The sequence below is a fragment of the Carassius gibelio genome, chromosome B8 (assembly GCF_023724105.1).
Source record: "Carassius gibelio isolate Cgi1373 ecotype wild population from Czech Republic chromosome B8, carGib1.2-hapl.c, whole genome shotgun sequence".
Lineage (NCBI taxonomy): Eukaryota > Metazoa > Chordata > Actinopteri > Cypriniformes > Cyprinidae > Carassius > Carassius gibelio.
Window position 1 is genome coordinate 16,593,186 of NC_068403.1, and position 23,011 is coordinate 16,616,196.

The 23,011-nt window shown below is 38.1% G+C and overlaps 2 protein-coding genes across 4 annotated transcripts in view; both read left to right on the top strand.

The window, feature by feature from the left end:
• LOC127963966 (breakpoint cluster region protein) overlaps positions 1-4,761 on the top strand; it is a 38,991-nt gene extending 34,230 nt beyond the window's left edge. For both annotated transcript variants that reach the window (XM_052564073.1, XM_052564074.1), the window contains 5 exons: positions 1,469-1,608; positions 1,805-1,939; positions 2,032-2,137; positions 2,410-2,572; positions 2,711-4,761. In XM_052564073.1, coding sequence (XP_052420033.1) covers positions 1,469-1,608; positions 1,805-1,939; positions 2,032-2,137; positions 2,410-2,572; positions 2,711-2,800 — 634 coding nt within the window. In that variant the 3' untranslated portion in view covers positions 2,801-4,761. The remainder of the gene's footprint in view (positions 1-1,468; positions 1,609-1,804; positions 1,940-2,031; positions 2,138-2,409; positions 2,573-2,710) is intronic.
• Positions 4,762-6,149: 1,388 nt separating this feature from the next.
• Positions 6,150-23,011, top strand: part of specc1la (sperm antigen with calponin homology and coiled-coil domains 1-like a) — a 30,238-nt gene continuing 13,376 nt past the window's right edge. The window contains exons 1-11 of one of the 2 annotated variants that reach the window (XM_052563938.1): positions 6,150-6,470; positions 14,594-14,759; positions 14,846-14,999; positions 15,109-15,440; positions 16,207-17,505; positions 17,589-17,796; positions 18,923-18,996; positions 19,383-19,558; positions 20,075-20,238; positions 20,334-20,476; positions 22,858-22,948. In XM_052563938.1, coding sequence (XP_052419898.1) covers positions 14,631-14,759; positions 14,846-14,999; positions 15,109-15,440; positions 16,207-17,505; positions 17,589-17,796; positions 18,923-18,996; positions 19,383-19,558; positions 20,075-20,238; positions 20,334-20,476; positions 22,858-22,948 — 2,770 coding nt within the window. In that variant the 5' untranslated portion in view covers positions 6,150-6,470; positions 14,594-14,630. Of the gene's footprint in view, positions 6,471-14,593; positions 14,760-14,845; positions 15,000-15,108; positions 15,441-15,769; positions 15,831-16,206; positions 17,506-17,588; positions 17,797-18,922; positions 18,997-19,382; positions 19,559-20,074; positions 20,239-20,333; positions 20,477-22,857; positions 22,949-23,011 lie in introns of those variants that run through there. The other variant, XM_052563939.1, reaches the window with a different exon arrangement.

A 23,011-nucleotide genomic window follows, 5' to 3' on the forward strand; every position in this document is an offset into this window, starting at 1 on the left:
CCAAAAATGAAAATGTGATGTTTATCTGCTTACCCCCCAGGGCATCCAAGATATTGGTGACTTTGTTTCTTCAGTAGAACACAAACAGAGATTTTTTAAATCAAACCGTTGCAGTCTGTAAGTCTTATAATGCAAGTGGATGGGAATCACGGCTAAAACACACAATAAAACTAAAAGAAACATACAAAACCAAATTAAACCTTGCTGCTTGTGACGATAAACTGATGTGTAAAGACACAAAATGATCTGTCTGTGCGAGAAACTGAACAGTTTTTTACCTCTGATGGCACTGCGTCTTCTTCTTCTTGCTTTACGGCAGATCGCAGACATATTAGTGCAGTACTGCCGCCGTTCTCTCAAGTGGACCATTGAGACTCTATCTACAGTCTCAAAAGAACGTTGTGGATTTCCATCCACTAGCATTATATAACTAACAGTCTGCAATTGTTTGTAAAAATCTCTGTTTTTGTTCTGCTGAAGAAACAAAGTCACCAATATCTTGGATGCCCTGGGGGTAAGCAGATAAACATCACATTTTCATTTTTGGGTGAACTATCCCTTTAAGGATTAATATAGTTATATTGTATCATAAGCATTTATGCCAGTTTTATGTCAGACTGCCAGTCGTGATTCAGTGATCCAAGAGCAACACCAGTCAGCTGTCAGCCATGTTTCCCATAACTTAGAGGACACAGGGACCCTTCTCCGAGTGTTTTCCTAGACCCACATGACTCAAATGAGGGCTCATAAAAATAAGGAGGGGGGACTTCCTTTTAATAAAGCTGAGGAAAGGTGTTCTCCGTCAGATGGGTTCTTAAAAGCTTAAAGGAAAACAGAAAACAACCCCATTATAGACTTCCTGAGAAAAGGAAGAAATGATTATTAAAGGAAAGGGTTTGCCAAGGGCTCCCCTCAGAGGACTGCAATAAAAACAGGACTGTGGATTTAGGAATTAGACTCTCAGATATGCATTTTTTGTAGCTCAACAGTTTAACAGCTATTCATTTTGTCCTTTAAAAATGCTTGTTTTTTTAACTTGACAGTTTTGGGAGGAGTATATGGTAGACAGATTTTTGTTAAAAAAATTTCTCAGGTGGTCTCATTAAGATGTTGATTTTGGGATATTTGAATGCCGTGTCAGGATAATGCAGATGGAGGTTTAAATATAGGCTATGAGAACGTTGATACAGCGGAAAAGAAATTCCATTCATAGTGAACAAATAAAGATGCTCTTAGAATATGCTGTTTGTTTGTTTTACTTACAGAAATGTGCCAAGAAAATGATGCCTTAAAAATAAAACATTAAATTAATTTTTTCCATGAAATTCATTTGAACAAAAAGCTTGTTCCCATAATCTTCTGTGGTCATAGTATTTACAGCTTTAATACCCCAAAGAATGAGCACAAATCATTTGAAATATATTTTCCAGATGCTGGTTATTGACTCATGTGTGTTTGTTGCTCTTAGACGGGAGCACTCCAAAGTGCCTCTTATTGTGAGACAGTGTGTAGAAGAGATTGAGCGCAGAGGGATGGAGGAAGTGGGCATCTATCGCGTCTCTGGTGTGGCCACAGACATCCAGGCCCTAAAAGCTGCCTTTGAGGCCAGTAAGTAATTCAGGAATTCTTCTAGGGATGAACTTACAATTAAATTAAATAACAATAAATTAAATGTAAAAAATATTAAAGCGGAATTAAACTAAATATTCAAATAGAATTACATGTATTTTAATATATTATATATTTAATATTATATGTGTTGTTGTTATGGCTAAAAATGAGTTTTTTTTTTGTGAATTAACAGATAATAAAGATGTTTCAGTTATGATGAGTGAGATGGACGTGAATGCCATCGCTGGAACGCTGAAGCTTTACTTCAGAGAGCTTCCTGAGCCCCTCTTCACCGACGAACTCTACACAAATTTCACTGAAGGCATTGGTCAGCTGTCTTTTTTTTAAGTTCTAATGTATAATAATCTATTCAAAACCCTTTGTGTTAATCATTTATTTTTGTTTATTTGTTTTCTTCAGCATTATCAGACAGTGTGGCAAAGGAAAGCTGTATGCTCAATTTGTTGCTCTCTCTACCTGAACCCAACCTCCTGACCTTCCTGTTTCTACTGGACCATCTGAAGAGGTGCAGTCGGATCCCATCAAACTATTTCAGTAACATGATTCCTAAGTGAAACTAGATTTAAACTGGTGTTTGCAATAATATGATACAAATCTAGAACCAGAAGAAACCACTTAAAACACTAGCTACAGCATAGAATAATCACAATTAACCCCATAATTTACAGCCAGTCTTAAATAAGCAAAATGAGTAACTTTTTTAGGGGCAGGCAGGCACCATTCACATTTATTTAAGACCTATATGCTGACTGAAACTTTCTTCCTTATTTTCATCAGGGTTGCTGAGAATGAGATCGTCAACAAGATGTCCTTCCACAATCTCGCCACAGTATTCGGCCCGACCCTCCTTCGCCCCTCTGAAAAGGACAGTAAAATTCCAGCCAATCCCACGCAGCCGATCTCTATGAGTGACAGCTGGTCTCTTGAGGTTATGTCTCAGGTAACACACATACACTATGTTCTAGACTACTAGAGCTCTGATATGACCTGCCTTGAAGTCTGAAAGCATCAAAATGGGTCACATACAAAATAATAGTTGTGTTGATGTTGATGTATTTGTCCCTCTCCGTATCTGTAGGTCCAGGTATTACTGTACTTCCTGCAGCTGGAGACGATCCCTACTCCGGATAGTAAACGGCAGAGTATGCTTTTCTCCACGGAGGTTTGATGCATTATGGTGTGTGAAATGCACTGGGACTGATTCAGCATGCGACCAATGGAGGGCACCAACATCCCACTGAAATCTTACAAGCGGAGTTAATTCCCTGCATCAGTAGCGTTCTGTTGACACAGTATCTCTTTAGTGAAGAATGACAAGGCAGTCTGATATCTTCAAATTGGCTCACTGTTACAAGCACTTAGAGTAATGTTCAACATACACGTTATGTTGCTTATTTTCACCGTCATCAATTGTAGGATTTCTGACTGAATGGGGGCTCACACTTTGAGTGCCAAGCTTCTCGCAGATCACTGGAAGGTGAATGTTATTCTTGCGTTTTCTCTTGTTCCTTTCAGCACTGTGGGTTTATAAAGAATTACACATTCCAGTTTTCCATAAACGCTTTATTTGAGCTGACATTTTGCTCACCTATGATTTATGTCTTCCCGTGGCGAGGGCTACGGAACATCTGAATACGCAAATCATAAGGAGGAACATTTATATGGCCCCTTTCTGTTGGATAAAACACAACACCGAGAACTAAATTGCGAGGTCCTTTAACCAAGGTGTGACTATGATCAACATATTGGTTCAAACCTAAAAAGGATATACGACACAATTATAGTTTACCGTTCCCATGATTCCCAAGTATGAACATTCCTTTTGTTTTATGAAAACATCTCTCTGTTTTATCTCGCGTAAATCCAACTAATATTGGATTACCGAGCCGATATTAAAACAATACAGCGCACTTTGGTCAAATCATATGATATTATAGGACTATACAGAACCACATTATTTTTCAGTCCTGTTTAAACTGGAAACCTCACATAACTTAGGAAATAAAACATAAAATAGTTTTAAATCGTTATATCACTTAAGGTATCATAGGAAATGATTAACTCTAACTGATGGACTCAACTTGATATAGGTGTTCTCCATTAGAATAATTTCACGGCTACATTCGTTTTCTGTATTCAAGAAATAGCAAAAATTTACTTAATTCAAACACTGTAAATTTTTTTGTTTAAGCGTTTGGGTTCATTATATTTTCACAATGTAAAACTTTTTTGGCCTTTGCTGTTCACAAAACTTGCAAGCATTTTGCGATCCTGAACATTGCCGTTATCTTGTCCTGTTAAGTGTCTGTGTAAAATTGTTCAGATAATTATGGCTAATATGCATATATCTGTATTATGTTGTTCAGAGCAAAGGAGAGGTTGTGTATTATTAGGATGTCATGTAACATGCAGGCATGTTGTTTTGTTTCTTTTAGAGATCTCCTTTAGTTATTGTGCGACAGATTGCTTAGGCTTGTGTATTTCCTGTGACATTCCTGTAATTGTATTGAAAATCATTGCCTTTCTCGGTTCTTATTCCATTGTATGTTCTGGAATCTGTACTCCCTTTATGAAGCTCCTGCTTGAATTACAGCTGTACCCATTCCTCCTTTTTCTTTCTTTTATTTGGTCCATTACACGCTGTATACTGATGAAGATATTCCTGGCTGCCATTTTACAACCCAGCTTCCATGATGAGGAAATGTTCTGTATATGGATAAATATGGCACAGTGTGGATTAAGGAGATGGATCACAATAAACTCCTTCATCCTCTTGTTTCCACAGAGCCGTTGACTGTTCTGTGTTTATCTGACCGATGGCCAAGTACATTAAACAGTCCTCAATAAGAGATAGCATTACTCCCCAGAAGACGTTAGGACACACTGGTTTGCGTTCAGCATTCTTTCCTCTCCTGGAGCTCTAATGCTGAAACAATAGACTTCATTTATTATTATTACTGGACGATATTGAAACTGCACAATGCTATTGTATGGCAGACCTGTAACATTAAATGTGGCCATGTGATTCTGTACAAAGTAGATGAATAATACATTTAAAGTTGGTTAAAATGATAATTACAGATCCCATGTTTTTGTTGATATGTTTAATAAAGCATTTTCTAACATTAATCTATGTTAATGAAAAATAGGCAGTTCCAAGCATGTCCATCTGTTATAAGAAACTAAGTTTTTGCCGTATTTTATGGTGAATGTAAGTTCATCTGAATGGTAGTTTAATTCAGGCTAAATCTGCAAACAATTTTGGGAACAAATTTTATTTGTCAGTTTTGGGAAATATTTGATTTTTTCATTGAATGCTTAAAAATGGCTAAATAAAACAAATCAGGATTTTAAGTTTTATATAGACATTAGTCACACATTGGTAACAAGAATTCAAAATTGCAGGCTTCATGGAAAATAAATGAAAAATTAAAATCTAATTTAATATTCTTGTTTTTCCTGCTGATTAAACAAATTAAGATAATTTCAAAGTTTTGATCACCTTAAAAAAAAAAGTTATCCTTCGAGTCAGCATTATGCTAAACGCTGATTTGGTCCACAAGAAACATTTCTTATTATTATCAATTTTAAAAATAGTTGTGCTGCTTGTACATTTTGGCGCTCTTGTGGTTAATAAACAGTACCTCACGCATCCCGCGGAATAACATTGTAATAACAGGAGCTACTTCTCCGAGTACAGTATGGCAATTCACGCAGGTTTGTGTTACTCCGCAGAGGTGACGACCCGAACAGGCTAACGTTATAGTATAAAATTATCATTTATTATGAATGTACCGTAGTGATTTGGGAGGAATTTATGATGTACTCGGTCATTATATACATTTAACGAATTTTGTGTTACTGTAATATTTTTGTGGAACCTGATATATTTTTTCTTGATTCTTTGAAAAGAACAGCATTTTTTTTACGTATAAATACTTTGTAACATTATAAATGTATTTACTGTTACTTTTGGTCAGTTTAATTAATAAAGGTTACAAAAATAATCAATAATTATTTTTTAATCCTATTGACCTTAAAACTATTGATGGGTGGCCTTTCAGTGACAATTTCCTTCAAAACTGAAGAATTCCGAATTTTAAAGAGCTTTTTCCTACCTTATAAGTGTAAAGTCCTACTTTTCATATCCACTTCCAGACATGTAACCCAGTAAGGTTTTGTAATGTACTAAATTATTAAAATCGACAATGTGTGCTTTGGACAGAACAACATAGATAAAGCACCCATCCATATCCATAATAGACTTTAGTCATCTGAATGCTTTTCAATAATGTCAAAGTGTATTATGGCTAATGCTGCTGTGTTCAGTCCAGAAATGATTCATCCTTACCTCCAATGACTCATGAGATACATTCGAGTAAATGATTGGCAATTTAAGACACAGAGCAGACACAAGTCAGATTAGAAAAGAAGACGGCAAAGTTATGATAGAGGGATCGGGACAGTTTATCGTGTTTGTGCATAACTTATAGACTACTACTGTAGTAGATTTAGATATGTATTAGTATGGCAGGTTAATGCAGGTAGTTTCCAGGCAGCTAACAGAATTAATATTTCATGCTGCACAGCTGTACTCTGGACACATGTGGTGGGCGGGCGCAGAGTGTGCGTGCGTGTGTGTGTGTGTGTGGTGATTTCATCTACTGTGTGTGTGTGTTTGTCTATAGTCTGTCAGTCGCGCTGTATGCAGTGGCCAGCCATCAGTTTAGCATGAAACGATGCCACACCACCCAAATCTCCGGAATATCCTTTGTTATCAACATTTGAACACTACCCAGAAGACGGACCCTTATACAGACCGAAAGGAGGGAGCCAAGGTAATAAATGAGCCATTTATTTGACCTCGCATCCTGTTGAAGTAGCACATCCTGTTAGCATTAGCGGTTAGCCTGTAAACTCACAACCATGATGTGACAAACACTGAGTGATGAAAGAGGATGTCGCAGGGTGCATAAATTTATCATATATTTTTTTATTTTAGCCGGGTTTTATGTTTCTCGTGTTGTTATGAACCATTGAGGGATGATGGTTACTGTAGTTCGCGAACTGGACAGTCAAACCCTGATATGTCATGTCAATCAATGTGTCATATCTGGGAAATAAATGACGGTTTTTAGCTAAGGTTTCCCTCAAATGTTTGTACTATTAGTAGGTTCCTTCTGATTTAAAACATTCATGCAATATACTGAATAAACAGTTTTTTATTATGTTTATTAGATTTTCTTTTTATATTTGAGTTTATGTAAAAATTGTCATTACCTACTTTGTTTACCCCCAAATAGCTTTGTATTTTAATTTTTTTCCCCTTCCATTTTAACCATTCATTTCCTGTAGCAAAGTTCACAAATGACTTTTAAATACCATTTAACCTTTTCTAATCAATTCACAAATATGCGTTCATACTGCAAGTGCCAGTCACCAAGATTCATACCTTTCCAAATGTGGAAAAAAGCTAAATTCAAACCATGATTTCTTGTTTCTCTGTCTAAAATGACAGAACACCAGAGGATGTGTTGAGGAGAGAAAACCTCACAGTGATTTTGATGCAGAGCAAGACATTTTCCTTTACTTTGGCCTTTTTCAGTTTGTGGAAAAATATCTTCTTATACTATTTATCCCAAATGCAGTTGTGTTTGGGGAATGGGACTTATGCAATAAGAGTTAAAGCCTGCTTGGCCTGCTCTCGATCCTTGGCTTCAGCAGGACAGTCATCCCAAGTGAAAAAGTTCTTGGAGGCCATCCTCTTAAGATCTAATAAACCACCAAAAAGGCCTCCAAACAAAACACATTCCTAGAGCTGAAGCAGTGGGAGGGTTTCTGTTGCAATGTGCGTATGGCTTCACATGTAGAAACACTGAGGCCATGCTGAGATGATTCAAAGTGTGTGTGGGAAAAGGATGCCCCTCGTGTCATTCCTTCCATCAGTACATTCTTATTGGGCTTCATAACCCTTGCTCTGAGTGTCAAGTTCAAGGGTGCTTTTAGGTTTCTGGATAAGGCCAAAAAAATAATAATTTTGTATGCTAACACAACTAAAGGATGGGCTCATTAATTTTATTGCATTTGAAGATTGCCAACAGATGTGTTATTTGTGGTTTGGAGGAGCAAGATGTTGTTCAGACATTTCACAGCATTTGAAGTTCTTGTGCAATTCGAGTAGTGTTTCAGATAAAAGATGAATTGGAAAATAGGGATTACAAGAGCAGAACTGTGATTTAATTGTCTGTCTGTTGTTGTTGGTTTTTTTTATTTTTTACCATTTCCATCATTCAAATGTTGGGACACATTAAATTGATCAAAAGTGCCTGTAAATACTAGGGCTGAATGATAAATCGCATGCGATATTTAATGTGCATCTTCTCAGTAAAGCCGGTTCTGTAATCAGCGGTAAATCTCTACACATGCGTGATTTCACATAGAGCGGCATTAACTACACAGCCGTTGTTCACTGACAAACTGGCAAAACCACGATCATATTTTGTGCATGTCTTGCGCAGCTCATCTGTGAACTCTTCCTCTGTATACGCTGTGAATTTTAATTGCATCTGGAAAAACAGTGTGCATTAATCTCACTAGATTTGTAACGTAAATCATTTTATAAATCTACTAAAAAAATATCAGATTACTCAATTGTCAAAATAATGAGTAGATTACTTGATTACCAAACTACAGCCCTAGATTAGTTAAAATATTTCTAAATACAACTTCATTGTTTTACTTTTTGTAATTTAAAGACAAATATTGTCATAGAAAATGTGTTAAATTTTATTCAAATATTGTCACGTTCTTGTGAACCAAGTATCTGTATTTTGTCTCATTTTGTGAGCTAAGTCTATTGTCACACCCCTAGTGTTGGTAGACTGTGATAAAGCTCATACATTTCCAAGTGTATGATACCGCTTTAATATTTCAGGTCAATCATATATTCATGAAAAAAGAAAATCAGCTTGAATAAAGAAAGCAATAACTTTGCCATAGTATCCTTTCAGATGTTAAAGCTGTCACAGCGATTGTGCTGCCCTGCCATTTCAGGCTCAGGATTTTTTTTCTTTTTGCTTTAACCCCTGAAAATGATGATGGATGGGAAAGCTGTTACCATTCACCTTTTTATCACCTTACAATTAAATAAGACATATAATGTAAAAGATTTCAGGGATAAACAATAAATCTATTGGGCAATAAATAATCTGTCCACGCTAAAATCAAAAAATGTTGCAGAATTACAGCCAAGCAGAGCAGTGGAAGCAAGTTTGTGCTGAAAGAATAAAACTAAGAACAAATAGTATCTTATTTCCAGAACTTGAAAGATATTTCCTACAGCATCCAGGGAACGCTTGTCATTCATGTTTCACGTTTAATATTAATGAGGAGCAGGATTTAAGTTCAGTGAGTTTTTGGGGCATACAGGCAGGGCTCATTCTTGTTCTAAACGAATGTGACTGTGATGCGTTATGCTTTGAAGTACTAGCATCACTGACTCACAAAATAAAAATATTGTTTATTATTTTGAGTTTTGACCACAGCATATTCCCCCTCACTTTTTCCACAAGGCTACCCAAACACAAACGTCCTGACCGCACCGGGCAGGACTCCAAAACCCCCATCACGCTCGGATGAAGAGCACTACACAAATAGTGCCATCCTAGTGCTCCTGTCACAAACTCCATTGAGACATGCATTCCCAAAGACAGTCTAAACAAAGATAGCCACAGGAGTCACTTCTCTGCACATTGACACCTTTTACTGGCCATTTTGGCTGTGAGTGCCTAGTTTCTGAAGGGCCGAAACAATTATAATTGTCAATTAGACCAAATGCCATTATCCAAGTTAGGTATCAAAACTGGTTATTATTCAGAAGAGCCAGGAGCCTCAGTTCATGTCACGTGTGTCTTTTTAATAGGCAGGGTCCACAGTGTTATGATGACCTCACTGTAGTAATAAATCATGTGTTAGCGTTACACATGCAGCACACACCTCATAATCTGACCTCATCCTGCATGCTCCTGACAGCAAACGATGCCAAAGTCAGGAAGTAAGGAGAGCATAGGAAAAAAAACTCCAGCCGCACATATGCTTCTTTTTTTTTCATTCTGGCCTTGAAGCCTTGGCCTACCTGGTTATAGATGTATTTCACTATCAGTATGTGATTCACAGTATGTGATATACGTCACTGCTGTGACTCATATTTGAGGGCTTGACTGGTAGTGTTAGTGTTGAGTCTCTGTCAGCACCTCTTAACGTTCACTTTATAGCGGGGTCAGATTGAGGCCAGGTTTGGAAGACACACTGTATCTTTTATTCTTCATAAAAGAATTCTTTTAGAATTTTTTTTTTTTTTTTAATGATCCCAAAGTTTTGAACAGGGGTAGTTTTCATTTATTCTAGTCAGAATGGTCAACTATTTGACCAACCAATGAGCAAGTTTATATCATTTCGTGATTATTATAAGTCACCATGATATCAAAATTAATATATTGATTTGATAAATTGATTTATTAGTGCATTCCCATACTGCTTTTTTTTTCTCGTTTGAGAAGCCGTTTTACTCCGTATCACACACAGAATGGGAAAATGTGCTTTGCAACTTTTCACTGGCTTTTCTGCAAAAAAAAAGTTTTTATCATTGTTTTTGACCCATGTTAAATTGTATTCTAATAAATAAGCTCACATCACCCCAAAATTTTTAATACAAGGAAAACTACCACCACAGAGATACCACAGCAAAAACTACTAGTCTAACAAATATAAAGTGAAAAAAATAAACCAAAATAAACTGTTGATAAGCAAGAACAAATGAACAATTTCCAAGCAATAGCACAAATAAACCGAACAAATATAAATTAAACAGTGCTTTAGGTTTTTAGGTTTGTATGTGTTCAAGTGCATAAATTAATAATCATATGTAAAATTACATTGCATGTTCTTCATGGTATAAATTAAATATAGATTAATTCTTTTTAAAGCTACGAAAGTTATTCAGTCAAGAGTAGTGGGTGTTTTTTTTTTTTTTTTGGCCCTAATATAATTATACAAATCCTATTTCTTTCTCAACTGGTTAAGTTGACTTAAAGACATGACATAGACTACTTTTGAGGATATTTACCAAAACCGTTTTCTTTTTTTACATCACGTCCGTTCAAGCGCAAGAACACAATGTGATTCAAAATGCACGTTCCATCGGGCAGCCCTTATTGTCAAGCCCTGTGCTTTAGCTTTACATCTGATACCGCCATGTTCAACTGATGGCAATCATGTATATCATGTATAAGTTAACTGTTAGGATAAAAAGGATGAACTAATACAAATAAAATATACAATATTTTCCTCCGGCACAATTAATCCAGTTATTGTTAAAGGAAGTGAGTCTTAAGTCAGTGCCCGAAGTTTGGGTGGGATTCTGCTATTCCGTAGTGGAATTTGGGTGTCAAAACGGCAAAGTGCTTAGTCTTGTTGTCTTTTTAAGAGTGTGACTTGTTACATGTGATAGTAGTGTAAGGAGTTTGCCAGATGAGTAGATGATTGTCTGTTAATTGTCTTGTATGTCATCTCAGCTTACTTTGGACTAAACCTCATATACTCATAGTTCGTATTTCTATATACTGTATAATATTTGTTATAATACTGGGCTTCATTGTTATTAATTGTATGCATATATAATCATTTTGTTTGCAATAATGTTTGAGTGTTTCGTTTTCGTTTCTGGAAGACTGACGCAGCATTTCTTTGAAAAGAAAAATCAATCCTGGAGTCGTGCTCTGAACCTCTCCCTTTAAGGGAATGTGTGCTGAAGTCTCTTTTCATTGGGGGGTCTGTAAATTGGAAATGAGCAAACGTTCTCCCACATACCCCCGCCCCCTACCTCGCAACAGCTGTAAGATATTAGGCCTTATTTTCTCTTCCATTGAGAGACAGGAGGAACAGGCTCTTTGCATCGCTATGATCAGGCTCCAGAGGACAATGGGGATCCATTAAATGAACGATCTGGAAAGATCTGCACCGTCCAAAAACAAGTGCCGAGTACTGAGTAGGAAAATCGAAGATGTGATTCATGATGGCTTTCCAAAACATATTGGAAAATACTGGAGCCTAAATCTGTATGGCTTTCTGTCCTCAGCAGAACACATAAGTTATTTTGAAGACTCTGTTGGCTGCTCTTTTTATGCACTTACAGAATGGGGACTTCAGCTTTCAAGCTTCACAGAGGATGGAATATAATGTACTTTTATGATGCTTATTCAGTGTATTCTGAAGGCATTATTTCGTGTGATAAATTGAAATCGAAGTCATCATTATTAATTAACTGAACTATGTCATTGCTTTCGGCTACATTTGTAGTTGTAGCCTTTCTAAAGTCTTGTTTATAGGGATGTAACGATTCACTCAACTCATGATTCGATTCACGATTTTGATTTCACGATTCATTTCAATTCACAATTTTATTTTATTTTTTAAACAAAATTAGATTTAAGACAAATTCTAAATTATACCACTGCATTTTAATCATGATCAAAAGATGCTGCATAAATGCAACTTTTTACAATCTTTTAAATTTTTTAAAATCTAAATTATATTGTACAATTTAAAAATTTTGAAGCAAAAATAGAATTGTTTGACTTTAGCTTTGTGAAACTATACATAAAAATATCTGTATGAAACTGCGGCAAGCTGAACGAGACTCAGATTCACTCTCTGCCAGCAGGTGGCACCAAAAGCATTTCCATTGTTTTTGCAGTAAACAAAACAGCGCTGCACTTATGAACTTTTATTATGAGAGGCAAGATGAAAAGAAAAAATACCATCTTAACTCTTCTAAAGGCAGTAAGTTCCCTTCAGACATACATTCATATAAACACCTCCCCCTAAATGAATAGCAATTTGTTTAGTATCTCATCCGATTTAAATCGTCAAATAGTTGAAAATTGATTTTCAACTGGCTGGCAGTTAATCGTTACATCCCTACTTGCTTATATTAAAAATGGGATAATATTATATTATGTTATACTTCGGGCCTTTAAATGCTTGAATCTCATTGGCTGATGAACGTAATAAAACAATCCTACACACAAGACCAGACAAATGCCTTGAAATATATCACCTGATCGATGTCTTGATGTGTGGTGACTGTAGTATAAGCTAAATAATTGACTCTGGGCCAATTAGTAAAAAAAAATAATAATGCACACCCTTTTAAATCCTTTGACTGAATCATTGATGAGTGAGTTAAACTTGAGTCAAATCAGCTGATTCTTTGAAAAAAAATCACTCAAAATTATTTGAAATGTGTTTTCAAGTGCATGAGGGTTAATAAATGATAACAGAATTTATGGATGAGATCCGGTTTTCATGAATGTTGTGTCCTTTGTTGGTTTGTTTGTGGTGTGGTTTGCTTTGAAGCTGAATAGTGATATAATGAGGCTCCATTAATGCTCTTCAGATGTTCTTTCTATAATAGAATCTAATAGCTCTGATCTCCAGGAACTATTAGTGAGCAATGCCCAGAATGATTAGCCTACCTTGTTGCCCTCTCATTACTTGCAATCTGTTTCTTTGAACCATATGAGTCTGAGATCATGCTTGCACTCTTCATTTGGAATTTGCCTATAAAAATAAAGTGATAAAATAAGCAGAAAGGTTTCCTGTTGTGCAGATGGGCAGCTCTGGTATTATGTAGATACCGTCTTGAACACATCCAAGATTTTGCTGCCTTTTAAGGCACTGTTTATCAGCAGCATATACAGTAGAGAGCAACACCCCAGCAGACAGACGGCAGGCTCTTCTGTGAACTCATGGTGACGCCTCAAGCCCAGCTGATGACAAGCTGTGCTTCTACGCCTAGTTCACTGGCCCTTTAATCCACTAGGAGCACATGTGAGCCAGATCCTTGTCATTACAGCCAATCAGAGCTTCAGCATCAGTCTGCATCATGTTAGTTTTGCCAGCATGCTGTTTCTGATAAACTAGCTTTAGGAAAGACATGGCCTGCGTCCCAGTGTGCATACTATCCATCCTAAATTATGTGTGATAGAAGTAATTTTCAATACTATTTAGGGCACAAAGGGTGGGATAGTATGCACACTCAGGGATGAACTTTTGCTTTCAGCCTTCAGCCCAGCGGTGCATGTGCTGTTCAGCTGTTATTGTAGTGCCTTCTGCCCCCTGGTGGAAGTGAACAGGCATAGACTCCATTTCCTTCTGAAAACTTCCAAGGCAGTTTTTTTTTTCCCCTCACTTTGCAAGAATAACAATAATTCAATAATAATAATAATCATTATAGAATGTATGATATACAGATCATGTAAACATTGTGATCTTATTTTATAAATTTAGATTAAATACATTTATAAATTTTATAAATATCTAGCTTAAAATGTGCCAGATGCAAAGTAATAATTTAATGGGTATTAATGTTTGTCATATGTATTGAAAAACATTTATGCAATTTAAAAAAAGCTTTGATATATGCAATTTATTTAAATAGTTTTAACTATTAAAAAAATAGTTATAATAATATAATAATGTTTCTGACTTTTTTATATATAGTTTATATATAGTTTTTTAATTGTAGTAGACTTGTTAGCATTAAATGTTTTTAACATTTTTCAAATGTAAAATATTTGTAAAAACAGCAAGTTTTGAATTTAATACCTAATTAAATTTCCTAGGGTAATATAATTTCAAATCAGATCAGAAGAACCGATTGTTCACACAAAAAGATCTTGTTTTGCCTTTTTAAATGTTATATTTTGAAACTACTGGTTCACTGAAACTTATTTAAATGCAAAAATATTTTCAGGAAATTTCCACCTTTTATTTCTTCTATCTCTTTTTTTCCTCTGAGTATGGTTGCAAATGTTTGCCATTTTGTTCATTTAGTTCAACTCAGTCACAGTGAATCTCTAAATTATAATGTAAATGTGTAATGTTTTTTATCTCTGCACAGACTGAGGGGTAGATGCATCACCCGGAGCGAGCGCAGTATGAAGAAGGCAGGCAGGGCCGTGGGGAATAAGGCAGCAAGTGGAGGAGGTAAAGGTGACGCAGTGACAGCTGGAACCTCTGCCGGCAAAAGCGCTGTTAAGAGCCCTACCACAGCTCCGCTCTCCAAGGTAACATCACCCTCTTGCACAGATTAACAACTTAAACTAATATTTAAGTCACTGTTATTGTTGATTTATTCATCTTTGATTGGCAGGTCAAAAGCAATGATGATCTTCTAGCTGCTATGGCTGGGAGCAGTGCAGGGACAAACAGCAGTGTTGCCAAGGGCAAGAAATCAACCTCTTCTAACTCCACATCCTGCGGAACAAACACTAATAACCCTGACACAAAGACCAAGACCACCTCCGGTATTTAAATGTTTTGTTTAATTTAACCAATGACCAAATAAATATTTAGGCATTGTTTTGACTACTGTTTTGTTTATTTGTCTCATATTTGACATTATTTCTCCACAAGGCCCATCTGGCAAACGGACGTCATCCACAGCCTCCAAGGAGTCGAACTCCTCACGAGATCGTTTGCGAAACTCCAGAAACTCCAGCAGTAAGAAGCAGTCATCCGCTGGTGCTTCTGATCGAGCCCAGCCCAGGCATTCCCGTGGACTGGCCCAAACCTCAGACTCAGAGAGCCGCATGAGCAAATCAAAGTCTGACGGACAGCTAAGTGATAAAGTGGCCCTGGAGGCCAAAGTCAAAAATCTGTTAGGTCTGGCCAAGAGCAAAGACGTGGAAATCCTGCAGCTACGGGGTGAGCTGAGGGACATGAGGGTTCAGCTGGGACTGCCTGAGGTTAGATCAACTTCACTTTATAATATTGCTGCTTGATCATTTCGATATGTCCTACTTCTGTTTTTGGTTCTGACTATGAATGAACAAAACAAGACAAAAAAAACATTTAATTACACACACATTAAATTCAGACTGCAGTCTCGCATCCAAAGTGAAATATAATTTATTTTTTCATAATGTTCAGTGACGGAATGTTCAGCAGCAAAACAAATCACTAATTAAATCTATATTCAGTTCTACTGTAATTGAAAAAAATAGTTATTTATCTACATAAACTATTGCACATTCACAGTAAAAATGTAATGCAATGCATGCTTTGTTTCCTTTAGCAATTTCATAGATATGGTTACTTAGGGAATCCAGTTTCCTCCTCAGAGGAAAAAAATGAAGGTAATTGTTCACTAAATTTTAAAATAAAGGATGCAAGTCCCACTGTGAGATAAAAAGTCATACTATGAAATGTAAAGCCATAGTTACCTTTTTATTTTGTTAATTGTTTTTGTTACTCTGAGGTAGAAATGGGCTGCATAGTGGCTCGAAGAAATGATATCTCTATGGTTTTTACAAAAACAGCATAATTTTGTCAGCCATATAATCATACTTTGGGAAATTAGGATGTGGATAATAGAGAGTTGAAGTATTTCTGTTGTGATACAAGCACCAGTGAATAGTGTTGGTGAATCTGTAATGTGGCATAACTGGTAGCTTAGATGAAAACTACTACTTGAGAGTAAAAGCCCTCGCCATGCTCTTATGTTGCTCCTAGGAAGATGAGGAGGACGAGAGGCCACCAGAGAGGGAGGCGACTGCAGTGATCACAGCTGCAGATGTGGAGTCAACATTGCTGCTCCTGCAGGAGCAGAACCAGGCCATCCGTGGAGAGCTCAACCTGCTTAAGAATGAAAACCGCATGCTAAAGGACCGCCTCAATGCTCTGGGCTTTTCCCTGGAGCAAAGACTGGACGGGGCTGAGAAAACCTTTGGCTTTCCCTCCACCAGTCCTGAACTTTCCTCCTCTGGAGGTGGTGGAGGTCATGAAGACTGTGCTACTGCGGCCTCCTCTGTGGAGGGATCAGCACCAGGCTCCATGGAGGACCTCCTTACGGGAGGCCAACGAAGTGGCTCAACGGACAACCTGGACAGCGAGTCCAGTGAGGTCTACCAGGCAGTGACCTCCAGCGACGACGCTTTGGACGCTCCCTCAGGCTGCGGCTCCTCGTCATCCTCTGAGTCCGAAGGCGGCACTCCGACAGGTCGCAATTCCTCTCGTAAGGGGAGCAGTGGAAACACCAGCGAGGTGTCAGTGGCGTGCCTTACAGAGCGCATCCACCAGATGGAGGAGAACCAACACAGCACGGCTGAAGAGCTCCAAGCGACTCTACAAGAACTGGCCGACCTGCAACAGATCACGCAGGAGCTCAATGGTGAAAATGAACGCCTGGGAGAGGAAAAGGTCCTGCTTATGGACTCCCTCTGCCAACAGAGTGACAAACTGGAGCACTGTGGCCGTCAGATCGAGTACTTCCGCTCACTTCTGGAGGAGCACGGTGTGGCCTACTCGGTGGACGAAGACATCAAGAGTGGCCGATACCTGGAGCTGGAGCAACGATACGTGGAGCTTGCGGAAAATGCTCGCTTTGAGCGTGAGCAGCTGTTGGGTGTGCAGCAACATCTGAGCAATACTCTAAAGATGGCTGAGCAGGATAACGCCGAGGCTCAGAATGTGATCGCAGCACTGAAAGAGCGCAACCATCACATGGAGCGACTTCTAGACGTGGAAAGGCAAGAGCGGGCCGGCATGGCGGCAGTTCTGGAGGACTGTAAAGCTGCGGTCAATAATGACCAGGCCGAGCTGAGCCGCTGTCGGGTGTCACTTGAGCAGGAGAGGCAAAAGGTTGCTGAGCTTTACTCCATCCACAATGCTGGGGATAAGAGCGACATCCACCAGCTCCTGGAAGGGGTTAGGCTAGACAAGGAAGAAGCTGAAGCCAAAGCTGCTAAACTCCAGGATGATTTGGGCCATGCTCGCAATGAGGTGGCATGTCTGCAGGACACCCTCAACAAGGTGAGCTTAAGCACTGGTTCAGTTGCTTTAAGTAGCATTAGGAGCCTGTTTGACAACTCCTTGTTTCCTCTTTTGTGGTACAGCTAGATGCCGAGTACAGGGACTTCCAGAACGAGGTGCAGAAAGAATTAGCTGAGCAGAAGAGGGCTCTAGAAAAGCAACGTGAGGACCTGCAGGAGAAAGAGACGGAGATCGGAGACATGAAGGAGACCATCTTTGAGCTGGAGGATGAAGTGGAGCAGCACCGAGCCGTCAAACTTCACGACAACCTCATCATCAGCGACCTAGAGAGTGAGTTTGTGCATCCTGATTTAGATTTTCCACAATTGCACACATTTTTCATGCTTTTTGTGATGACACACTTATAGGGATAAATCACCCAGAAATGAAAATTCTGGCATTGATTACTCACCCTCATATAATTCCAAACCTGTAAGAGCGCTGTTCATCTTCAGAACACAAATTAAAATATATCTTTTGATGAAATCCGAGAGCTCTCTGACCCCTGCACACACAGCAACAACAACTGAAATTTTCAAAGCCCAGAAAGGTAGGAAGGAGATAATTAAAGCAGTCCATGTGACATCAGTGGTTCAACCCTCATTTTATGAAGCTACCAGTATAGTTTTTGTGTGCAGAGAAAACAAAAATAACTTTCACCTCAACACTTTCACCTTTTAATCCAGGGATGCCCAATCCTGTTTCTGAAGATCTGCCTTCCTGTGGAGTTCAGTAATACACGTTTCTAATTATGAAGTGTTCCTGAAGATTAAATTGTATTTAATTTGGTTGGAGCTAAACTTTGCAGGAATGTACATCTCCATAATAAAGAGAATGTCTAAATCTCACGTAAAGCAATCAACTAAATTATTTAGTTTTTACATGCTGATATACTTCTACCTTTTAAAGATGATTTTGTTTCCCTGCGGAGTGATTAAAAAACCTGTGCATCCTGCCTCACAGTCAGGTAGTCTTTTGTGCAAGATGCATACGATAATGTGAATCTAGTTGTGGGAGGTTTGGGTACATGCTATGTTCAATACTAAGAGAGCCTCTAGTAATTGATGTCTTTCTCGTATCACCACATGGTGGCATCAACAGTTTGACAACGTGCTTTACTTATTGTGTTAGAATGAAGCAGCAGTGAAAGAATAAGGTTTTTTTTATTTTTTTTTTATTTTTTTTACATCACTTGACTTCTACAGATATCTACAGATATCATAGGATAGAAAATTAATTTTATTTACTTGTAAACTCTTATCATTTGTGGTGGCGTTTAAAACGAGGTTAAAAATGCATTATGTTTTTATTACGTAAGCAATTTTGCTACAGTGCATTTCGTTTATTATTCCCCCATGTGAACCCTGTATGCCCTCATTTCACATGCTCACTTGCTCTCTTTCCGGTTTCCTGGCAGATTCGATGAAAAAGCTTCAGGATCAGAAGCATGACATGGAGAGAGAGATAAAGATACTGCACCGCAAACTCAGGGTGAGTGAGGGCAGGGGCAGCCGTGCATGCAGTCATCTGACGACCCGGCTTTCACAGATGGGCATCGTTTGAAAGGATTTCTTCAGATTTTAAGTATAACGCTAGGATAAAAAACACAGGAAAACATTTATTTCTTATTAAAGGAATCACTTTGTCGACACCGCTTTTTATGTTTATTCATTAAATTTTGTCTTAACCCAGTAATGTCCAGATCTTTGTCCGATTGGTTGTCAAATTGTTTGCCAGTTTTTAAAACAACTAAAATCATCCCAGTGGTAGATCATTCAGTATGTTTACGTGCCTGTGGTCTTAAATGTCTTAATGCATGTCTTTAATTATTCTTACTAAATCTGCACCTCTGTGCTTGTGCATTTCTGTATGTTCAGGAAGAGTCGGCAGAGTGGCGTCAGTTCCAGGCAGATCTGCAGACGGCTGTAGTCATCGCTAATGACATCAAGTCAGAGGCTCAAGAAGAGATCGGTGACCTACGCCGCCGCCTGCAAGAAGCGCAGGAAAAGAACGAGAAGCTGAGCAAAGAACTAGATGAAGTTAAAAACCGCAAGTAAGTGTTAAAAATAATGTTGTGCTGCGAGCCTGTGAAAAGCTCAGTGACAAGCCACACTTGTTTATAACTTCCTTTCTCAAACTCTGCTACTAGAAAAATTATTAGTGCATTTTCTTATAAGACAGTATATTTTAGATCTTACTGTTTGGGCTAGCCTTGGCGGCATATTTTTACAGGAAATATCTGAGAGCACCATTGTTTTAATTAAAGGGATAGTTCACCTAAAAATGAAAATTAATTACTCACCCTCAAACTAATGCTTTTTAAAAATTATTTTACAAAGCTACGAAATGGTTTTTAGTGCACGAAGAAAACAAAAATAATGACTTTATTCAACAATTCGTCTCTTCTGCGTCACCCTACAGTGCCCTTTTGGAGAGCATCACATACATAAACACTGTATGTACAGGGATACATTTTATTATGAATTGTTGAATAAAGATGTTATTTTTGTTTTCTTTGTGCACTAAAAGTATCCATGTTGAAAATATGTGACTCTGTACTGTCTCAAAGGCAAGATGAGGAGCGTGGACGTGTATATAACTACATGAACGCTGTTGAGAGGGACCTGGCTGCGCTGAGGCAGGGCATGGGACTGAGTCGACGCCCCTCTACATCCTCCGAGCCGTCACCCACCGTTAAAACCCTTATCAAAAGCTTTGACAGTGCCTCACAGGGTACCTCACCATTTGCTGGTTATATATTTTATGTGTATAGGGCATCTTTAACAGTCTAAAAATGTTGATTTAATCTGTTTTTTGGATGTTATCAGGCCCGGGAGCTAATGCTACTGCAGTCGTCGCTGCTGCAGTCGCAGCTGCTGCTAGCACAACCACCAACACCCCTTTACCTCGCACACCTCTCAGTCCCAGCCCCATGAAGACCCCGCCTGCTGCTGCTGTCTCCCCCATACAGGTAGCTCAGTCCCACACAATAACACATAGCGTTAGGGTTGGGTATGGTTTGAATTTGATCAATTACGATTCTTTTCTATTCCCATTTTTGTTTCCAGTGTCATAAAATAATGATATCAAACATTTATCCTTCCTCTTTTTTGGAAACCATTTAGTTGCACCTGAATACCATGAACAAAAGCCAACAGGCTACGTTAAAACGTATTACTTATTAAAGATTTTTTTCTCTATTTTAATCGCTACCGTACACATGAGAGTTTATTTCTGAACTATAAACATTTATCACAGTACTTCTTCGATTTAAATGTTTATATCGCAGAAGTAATGACACTGTGTGGTTTAAAAGACTGTGAAGCTGTTTTATTCATGACAGACAGCTGCTCTCTTGAGATCAAAGGCAGTACGAACGCAGGTTTAAATATTCAAATCACACTGATGTGATCATCGTACGCTGCACGGACGAACCACTTGATCACAACATTGATCGCACACGTCAAAGGTTGAGGAATGAAAAAGGCGAATCATTGTAAATTAGGAATAGAATCACATTGGTGTTGGTATCGTATTCACAAACTTTGTTCTATTAAATTAAAGTGCTTTGTCATTTTGGTGGTGACACCTAGCTTGCAGCATATTTAGCTATCACAGATATTATTCTAAGCTTTTTTGGCTTCTGTTCGCAAATGAATCCAAACTTTGGAGCGCTTAGATTAACGAACAAGGTCCCAGGCAGATCACTAGATCCAGTCCTCAGAAGAAAAAAAAAAGCTCATAGCAATCGATAGGCGGAAATTTTAATTTGACAACGAGGATCCAGTCCCTGAATTTAATCATCCAATTCTGGAATTGGAATTGGTTTTTGATTCCCAACCCTACATAACATGTACTTCCTCAGTGCTGCCTGCAGAGTGACTTATTTTCACTGTGAAGGTCACACAGTAGCATTCGGACTCTTTTCCTGCTTTTTGAACCTCGGAAGCCTCTGAGATAGCAGCACTTCCTCCTCCTGTGGGCCTCTTGACATTTCTCACAACATATGCTCATTCATGAGAACCACAGAATTTCCATTGTGGGATGGTTTGGTTTCCTTTTTACGTTTTATTTCTAGTGTAGTCATATCTTCTTATACTGTCTGGATGTGAAACTGAATTTTTAGTTTTCATTAATGCAAGATCCTGTCTTTCATTCCTCAGTTCCAAACCACACAATGAATGCAAAGAAGCAGAAATGTTTAAGTTGTTGTGACCTTTTCTTTCTAGATCAACAAACCGTTATTGCTATGCCAAGCTAGTAATCTAAGCTGTTAGCTTGTTGACCAAAGACTATCTGAAGATAAGAAAAGTTCAGTGGAAATGTTTCATTTTCTTGTGACTTTTTTTGCTAGCTCAACAAAATGAGCATTCTTAGCAAATTTGTGCTATGCTAAGCTAGTAGGCTAAGGTAAACTTGTTAACTGGTGACTAACTGAAAACACAATCATGAGAATGTTTCATTTGCTGTTACAAAATTTTCTATCTTATCAAAGGACCATTCTTAATTTAGTGCTATGCTACTCTAATAGGCTTAGATGTTAGCTTGCTAACTGAGGGGTAAATGAAAACAAAGAAAGGTACATTTTTTTACTATTAATAATTGTGTGATATAATATAGGCCTATTGTGATATGAAATGTAAAAGTATGATTCTGATCTTCAGGCTCTACAGGTCATATTGGAACTCAAGCACAGTTTTTTATCAACAAGAAATCCAGCAATACCAACCTCATTTCTCACCTCAGTGTAACACTTGAGTGCAAACGTTTGAAATATACTGCATGTATCAAAGTGACACCCTTAGAAATGTTCAGCACTGAGAATATATAAGAGTGGGATTGTCAGGGTTTATTGAAGTAAGGAGAGGGGAGGTAAGGACAGCAGACAAAGAGGAAATAGACCTAAAGTCATATCCTCCTGAGAGGCTAGCTGCAGTCTTTAGCCGCTTTTGATTGATGTAGAAATCGAGTAGCATTCTAGAAGAAAAGAGCAACGGGATTTAATGGAAGCTGACCACAATCCAGCCATGAATGTGTAACCTGTCGAGGAGAAGTCTTGAAGGCAAAGAGACCTTTTACAAGGATCAGGTGCTAAGTCTTATAACAGCTTCGCAGAAAAGCACATGTGGAGCTCTCAAATGAAATGGAGATATGAATCTATCTCAGCAGTAGAGTAGATCATATCAGATATTTCTCTTCTTATGACTTTCTTTCATAATCCTTACTATCCCGAAGTGACTCTGAGGTTGTTATTCAGTCAGTTATCTTTGTTTCAGATCAGCCCAGTTGATAAAAAAATAGGTAAGCTGATATATTGAGACGCTTTAAATACTGTTTGTTAATCACCTACAGAGACACTCCATCACTGGCTCTATGGCTGCTGCGAAGCCCCTGTCCTCCCTCACAGACAAAAGACCCAGTTACACAGACATCAGTATGCCAGGTAATAAACACCACATTATTTCTACTTAAGTCTTTCAAATGATCGTTATTTGTGGTTATATCA